The sequence below is a fragment of the Malania oleifera genome, chromosome 13 (assembly GCF_029873635.1).
Source record: "Malania oleifera isolate guangnan ecotype guangnan chromosome 13, ASM2987363v1, whole genome shotgun sequence".
Classification (NCBI taxonomy): Eukaryota; Viridiplantae; Streptophyta; class Magnoliopsida; order Santalales; family Ximeniaceae; genus Malania; species Malania oleifera.
Genome location: NC_080429.1, coordinates 15,168,846 through 15,176,779, shown reverse-complemented (window position 1 = coordinate 15,176,779; position 7,934 = coordinate 15,168,846). Strand labels below are relative to the sequence as shown.

Sequence of the window (7,934 nt, the reverse complement as noted above, 5' to 3'; positions counted from 1 at the left end):
CGCAGGTTCAGTTGACTGAGGTCACAGGTTCAGTTGACTGAAGTGTCTTATACTTTCAAAAATTAAAACAGGATATAGGGTTAGTCATCTGAAGTCAGAGTTCAGATGACTGAAATCGCAGGTTCAGTCAACTGAAGTTACTGCCGCAACTATTTGCCTGTTCTGGAAATTCTTCAGTCAGCTGAACTTATTATTCGGTTGACTGAAGTAATTCTTCAGATGTCTGAACTCAATGTTCAGTCAACTGAAGTCTTTACTTCAGTCATCTGAACTAAAAAGTTCAGTCAACTAAAGTCTCTACTTCAGTCTTTTTTACTTTCTTTTAAAAAAAAAAAAACTTTTGTTCTCTCATGAAATAAATATTTAATTTAAATAAGTCTTTAAACATTAATAATCTCTTAGAAAAAGTTTCAAAATATATTTCAAAGATATTTTGCCTTTTGAAATACTTACATATATGTTTCCTAGGCCTTCAAGCTTGAGTCCTCTCATCTCTTGAGATATTTTAAACAATTTTCTTGAGCTTCAACAATATCAGACCCTTCATGAATCTTTGAGAAGATATCTTCATACTTGACTTATACTTTATTCTTCTCATAAATCATACTTGATCTAAATTTGAGCTTTTGCTTTGAATCACACTTGATTCATATTTCTTGAAACATCAAAACTCAACTTTGTTTTAAGTTAAATCATCCTTTGTTTGTTATCACCAAAATCAATTGAAAGACCTTACTAGGCCAATAATCTCCCCCTTTTTTATGATGACAAACAAGGGGTAAAGATAAAATGTAAAGTGAATTACTCCCCTTTGCTAAAAGCCATGGAAAATTTTAGTTCATACAAGAAATCATTTTCTCAATATATGTGCAGTAAATAACTCAGATCCTGATTTCAATTCAAGTTCACATATATATTAAGGAGGGTTTAAGTTTTATCTTTGCTAGCTTTTCTCCCCCTTTGGCATTAATCAAAAAGAACAAGTCAATTTAGAAAGAGCCAAAAAAAAATAATGTACTGAGAAGAGATATATTTATATATATACAAAAAAAAATAATGTACTGAGAAGAGATATATTTATATATATATATATATATATATTTATATAGCTCCCATACATCAAGAAGTTACATTTAAGTAGAAGAACAAGATAAGGTAAAAGATATCAGTTGGGAGCAAAATACATAGAAACCTAAACTAGATAACATCTAGCTATCCTAGTCTTCTTCTACAGAATCATCTCCTTTTGCTGTTTTTTCTTCTTGAGACTCTTCTCCTTCTTCTTGAGACCCTTCTTCTTCAGTGTTTCCTTCATCATCTTCATTGTCAGAATTACCCTCATTATCATCATTTGCATCATCATCATTATCATCATCATCACCTTCAGTACTTGGATGAGCAGAACTGATGTCCATGGGATCACTGCCCTTAGAAAGTTTAGCTTGATAGTGCTCTATAAGAGTCACTCGTTTATCTAGTGATGTGACCTTTGCCTTGATATTCTGAAGACCAGTGCATACTTCAGAAGAGAAACTAGAAAATTCTTGTTGAAAGGATAAAAGCCAAGAAGGTGCTTCTGAAGATAAGGCAAGATCTTGTGAGGAGGAAGATTGAGCTGCTGTTGAAACTGGAGCAGAGGCTGAGGCTAATGCTGAAGCTGATCCTACTGCAGAAGCAGATGGTGTTTTGGTAGGCTTAGCAACTTTCAAATACCAGCCAGTACTACCCTTATCATAGCCCATTTGTTTAAGAGAAGTCTCATTGAAGAAATCATATCTAGTCCTTTTTATGAAAAATTCAGAACCAGTGGTAACATTAAGTTTAGTAAAGAGGAGTGTAAGAAGGCCTCCATAAGGAAGAATAACTTGATTGGATTCCACCTTAGTCCACATCCAACGGACAATCAAACTAGACAAATCTAATTTCTTACCTTTAAGAAGACACCAAAGAACAAAACATTCGATGTAAGAAAGATGATCAAAAGAACCTTGCTTTGGTAAGATATTAGTGGAAATGATCTTATGAAGAATTTGACCTTTTAAATTCAATTGTTTGTAAAGTGGAGGATGTGCAAAATAAACAGGCTCATGTTCCATAATCATAGGAAGAAATTCTGCAGGGGTGAAGCCTTGTTCTAGGATCCAAGACTGAGTAAACACAGGACAATTAAAATCTCCTGGAGTAATTTGAAAGATAGGAGATAATATTTCAGAATTCAACAAAATTTTCTTTCCTTTAACCTCGGAAGTATAAATCCCATGTTCATATTGTATATTTGCATAGAAGATTTTGACTAAATGAGGAAAACAACCCTTAGGTTGTTGAGTGATAAAGTCATACCATCCAATATCACGAAACAAGTTTAGAATATCAGGAAATTCAGTAACAAAGAATGACACATCCAGAAGTTTACCTAAGATAGGTTCTATAGAACTTTAAGGAATTTTGATAACGAATTCGAGCTTTAGGAGCAACTAACCATTTATCAATATTTTGGATTTCTCTGCCTGAAGAAGAACCTTTGTGCGCAGTCTGCTTGGTTCGAGGCATGGGGAGAGAGATTTGCAGACACTTGAGATATCTGTGAGGAATCTGAGTAGGGTTGTAATGATGAAGTGATGAGAAAGTAAAAAAAAAAATGGAGAGTTTGGAGTTCGGATAAGTGAAACAAAGAACTTCAGAAGTCTGAAGTTAGGGTTTAGTCCACTTGAAAATATATAAATCCCACGACTTCAGATGATTGAGATTAAGTTCAGCTGACTGAAGTCTGAAGAATTTGAAAGTTTAAAAATCAGTAGAAGTACAGTCGTATGACGCCCAAGGTTCAGTCATCTGAACTCTTCTTCTGCTGAGTTCAGACGTCTGAGGTATGAATCATCAGTCGTCTGAAGTGTATATAAATTCTGAAATTTTATTATTATTATTATTATTATTATTATTATTTTTAAAAGACTTCTCTGCAGTGAATTAACCCAAGTTCCCTCCTTATATGTATGAATCTTTCTTCACATAAAGGTTTTGTAAAAATATCAGCCCATTGATCACTTGTACTTATAAATTCAAGAATTATATCTTTCTTTTGAACATGGTCTCTCAAAAAATGATGTCTTATGTCTATATGCTTAGTTCTTGAGTGTGAAATTGGATTCTTAGATATATTTATGGCACTTGTATTATCACACTTTATCGGTATTGTTTTATATTCTAAATTAAAATCCTTCAATTGTTGTTTCATATATAGGATTTGTGCACAACAACTTCCTGCTGCTATATATTCAGCTTCAGCAGTAGATAAAGCAATAGAATTTTGCTTCTTTGAAAACCATGATACCAATGATTGTCCTAGAAAATGACATGTGCCACTTGTACTTTTTCTATCAATCTTACATCCAGCATAATCAGCATCAGAATAACTAATCATATCAAAATCCGTGTCCTTTGGATACCATAATCCTAGATCAAGTGATCCTACTAAGTACCTAAGAATTCTTTTTATAGCTGTTAAGTGTGATTCCTTGGGATTTGATTGAAATCTAGCACACATACATACACTAAACATGATATACGGTCTACTAACAGTTAAATATAGTAGGCTACCAATAATTCCTCTATAGTTAGTAATGTCTACTTGCTTTCCTTTTTCATCTCTATCAAGACTTGTAGTTGTACTCATAGGAGTTCCTATTGGTTTACTTTGTTCCATATCAAACTTTTTAAGCATATCTTTAATGTACTTAGTTTGAGTTATTAAAGTTCCATTCTTAGCTTGTTTTATTTGTAGTCCTAAAAAGTAATTTAACTCTCCCATCATACTCATCTCAAATTCTTTTTGCATACATAAAGCAAAGTCTTGGCATAAATCTTCATTAGTTGCTCCAAATATAATATCATCTACATATATTTGGACTATTAGCATATCAATGTTTTTGGATTTTATGAATAAGGTACTATCAACTTTTCCTCTTATAAATTCATTTTTGAGTAAAAATTTACTTAACCTTTCATACCAAGCTCGTGGAGCTTGTTTTAAACCATAGAGAGCTTTTATCAATTTGAATACATGGTTTGGATTTTTAGAACTTTCAAAACCGGGAGGTTGTTTGACATACACTTCTTCATTTATATATCCATTTAAAAAAGCACTTTTTACATCCTTATGAGTTGCATAAGCTAAAAACATCCTAATAGCTTCCATCCTAGCTACTGGTGCAAATGTTTCATCATAATCAATTCCTTCTTCTTGATTGTACCCTTGAGCCACAAGCCTAGCTTTATTTCTTATAACAATTCCATTTTCATTCTTTTTGTTTCTGAACACCCATTTAGTTCCTATAATTGATTTATCTTTAGGTTTTGGTATAAGTTCCCATACTTGACTTCTTTCAAACTGGTTTAATTCTTCTTGCATTGCTATAATCCAAGAATCATCATCTAAAGCATCTTCAATATTTTTAGGTTCATCTTGGGACAAAAATGCATAATGATTACAAATATTCTTTAGTGAGGCTCTCGTAGTTATCCCTTTTGATGTTTCACCAAGTATTTGTTCTTTTGGATGATTTTTGTTATATTTCCATTCTTTAGGAAGGTTTCGATTTTCTACAAAGTTTTCATTTTGGAGTTCAATCCAAAATAGAGCTAAAGATTCCTCCCTAAAAAGATGATGAAGGGTGCAGTAAAAAGAAAATGTGAAAAAGAGAAAAAAGTGAAAGAAAGAGAAAGAAAGAAAAATCAAGGACATACATCACATGTGATCCTTGACCAATAATTACCTTTGATGACATCAACAAAATTTGAGTCTTATCATACCACTTTATTTTTTTACCTTTATCCCCTAAGCCTATATTACGGTCCTATTAAAAGGCCTCACTAGATTAGTATGCATTGTTGTTTCTAATGATTTGTCAAACCCAATGTTGAGTCTGAACTATGTAATGATCTAATCCCGAAACGGTACATAGGTAGCTTGTTCAAAAGGACAAGTTGGTTCAATACTTCGCAAGTACTCCACCATAAACTAGGGCAAAAGATATCATTTGAGGAATAGAATTTTTGAGCCTAAGTTTCCTTATTTGTCTGAGAACCTGTATCCTAAGACCTACGTTTCGTCCCGAGTCCCAAAGCCCATCTCGAGATTAAAATAGGGGTAGAGCTTCATTCAACTATGGACAACAACCAGAACAAGAAAGTGACAATGGTTTCCCAGCAAAAGACAGAAGGGGGAATGTTCCTTTCGACAAAACTGGGGCAATCGACAAAGGGAGAAAGTCAGTCATCCAACCTGATAGACTAACATCAATGTCACATGATTTTCAAATGCTGGTATAAAATTTTCCTTTCAAAATAGCATAAACATGGCAAAACATCTGTTTTGTGCATATGATCTTTTGATTTTGCAAATCGATGTCTAAAATGCATAATCACTCACCCTCAGAACCCCTTTCATCCTTCAAAAGCTCCAAAAGATGATTGGATAGTCAAACAAGTATCTGGCAAAGCCTGTCGATTTTTCAGGATCCAATTCAAAGATTTGCTTACTCAAGTGAAATTTGAAAATATGGTTAGGAGTAGTTATAGATGCATGTAACTGGGGCAAATTTTGGGTTGTGCTTCACTGTAGCCAGTCTCGGTGCCTTCACATCACAGTAGAATTTGAAAATATGGCCAGGAGCAATTACAGATGTAACTGAGGCAAGTTCCATGATGAGCTTCACTATAGTCAGTCCCAATTCCTTCACATCTGAGCAGAATTCTAAAACATGGCCACGAGCAGTTACAGATGCATGTAACTGGGGCAAATTCTGATTTGAGCTTCACCGTAACAAGTGGCGGTATCTTCACATCAAAGTAGAAGTTGAAGGCCTGGCCAAGAATATAACTGGGACAAATGACAGGTTGAATTTCTTAAAAAAAAAACCAACTTAAGGACCCTCAAATGGGTCTGGAATTTGAAAAGTGGCCTAGGTCAAAGTTGGGATTGTTGATTACGGGCACATTAGAAGAAGAAAATTCATACATCAACATGCATTTCATGCATTGCATAGAAAATAAAATACAAACTGCTTACACATTGTCTCATGCAACATGCACATATCTTTTCATTCCAGCATCACAAGTAGTAACATGCATACATATTGCAATAGAGCACCATTCATTCATATCTGTCCTGTTGAATAGGTTTTTGAATAATCCTTTAACACCCTTGACTGAGTCATTCTTGTGTTGCTAGTATCTGAAACTGGGGCAGTTGACCCTAGGCACAAAATGACATACCTTGAAACTGTGGCAGCTGACCCCCAGGCACAAAAATGACACACTTTGAAACTGGGGCAGTTGACCCCAGGCACAGAATGACACACTTTGAAACTGGGGAAGCTGACCCCAGACACAAAATGACATACCTTGGAACTGGGGCAGCTGACCCTAGGCACATAATGACATGCTTTGAAACTGGGACAATTGACCTTAGGTACAAAATGATATGCTTTAAAACTGGTGTCGCAACGTCTCGGAGCGTAAGTGCCCCGGAGTCGGAAAAATAAAAATTATTTTAGATTTTTTTAGGAAAAAACAGGAATGGAATCACCACTAACCTTTTTGTGTGGTTAGAACACTAGATTACTACCCAATTAAGGGTAGATTTGGTCTGCATTACCAAAGCCGGGATCGGGAGTTCGGTTACGCGAGGGGAAGGTACGAGCATACCCTACGCGCCCGTTCTTACGAATGGTACCTAATTAGTTATGAAATTATCCCTATGTAAATTTAAAAAGCCTTTAAAATTACTCATTTTGTGAATTTACCAAATACACAAAAAATATATATAATATATATATTCCCTCAAAACTGGCGTACGTGAAGTTTAAAAAACTTGTACCATTTTTATTGCAATCATAGTGATGAAAATCAAGAAAATACTTTACAAAATACACTCCCAAATTTTGGAAATCTTCCAAGGTTTTTCTAAGTATGAAAATACTACTTTGGGAGGTTTTTAGAACTCAAATGGTGTCAAAAAGATGATTTACAAGTCTCAAAATATTTTTCTTGACTTTTCCTATTTTCTAATTTTTTATATTTTTCCACATTTTTCTGAATTTTGAAATAATAAAAAGACAATTAATGAAAGTCAAATCAAAAATATTTTTAAAATTTTCTCCTAATTTTCTATTTTTATGATTTTCTGTATTTTACCGAAATTTCAAATAGCTAATAAAGAAATTAGTATGATACTAATACTATATATGTAAATATTATACATCCAAACCTCAATGATACAGTCCAAGTATTAACAATCAATCCAACCTTAATAATATACCCTAGTATGAAAATACTTAAAACTCACCTAAATCATATATAATTTACACAAAAAGAATGAAGTTGTGGAAACAATTCGAATCATGAATCTAATTAGGAAATATACACACAAAAAAAAGTAATATGTCATAATATTATATATACTATCATAATAAGAATTATACCATAATAATAAACTACCTTTCTAGATGACAATAATACCTAATAATAACTTACCATATTAATAGTGAGAAACCTACGTAATGATAAGCTTAAACCCTGAGCATTACACATACGACTTGAATATTGAGCACTAAAAAAAATACGACAATAAAAATGATTACATATAAATATTACAATAGAAATGTTCCCTCCGCAATAAAAAGAAAAATCCTACAAGAATGATAACAAACAAATTAATATTTATAAATATGAACATTAATTATTAAAAATCTTGTAACAATAAATAGAAGTTAATGTTAATACCGAACGAAATTTTAACTTTACAACAAAAACGTGTGTGTATGTGTATATACTTGCTATGGGTATTTTTTAGTGTGTGTAAAGGTGTGTGCTTCAATGTGTGTAAAAGTGTGGCTTTTAATGCGTGTGTTTATGTGTGTGTTTTAATGTGTGTA

General features: G+C 33.2%; 1 protein-coding gene across 1 annotated transcript; it reads right to left on the bottom strand.

Moving 5' to 3' along the window:
• Positions 1-1,217: 1,217 nt before the first annotated feature.
• On the bottom strand, positions 1,218-1,892 carry LOC131145701 (uncharacterized). The gene has a single exon (XM_058094899.1). The coding sequence runs from the start codon at positions 1,890-1,892 to the stop codon at positions 1,218-1,220; it is 675 nt and encodes a 224-aa protein (XP_057950882.1).
• Between the last annotated feature and the right edge of the window lie 6,042 nt (positions 1,893-7,934).

Bases quoted from the DNA above. Each gene is read 5' to 3' on its own strand.
- LOC131145701 (XM_058094899.1), bottom strand. From the start codon at position 1,892: ATGTGGACTAAGGTGGAATCCAATCAAGTTATTCTTCCTTATGGAGGC.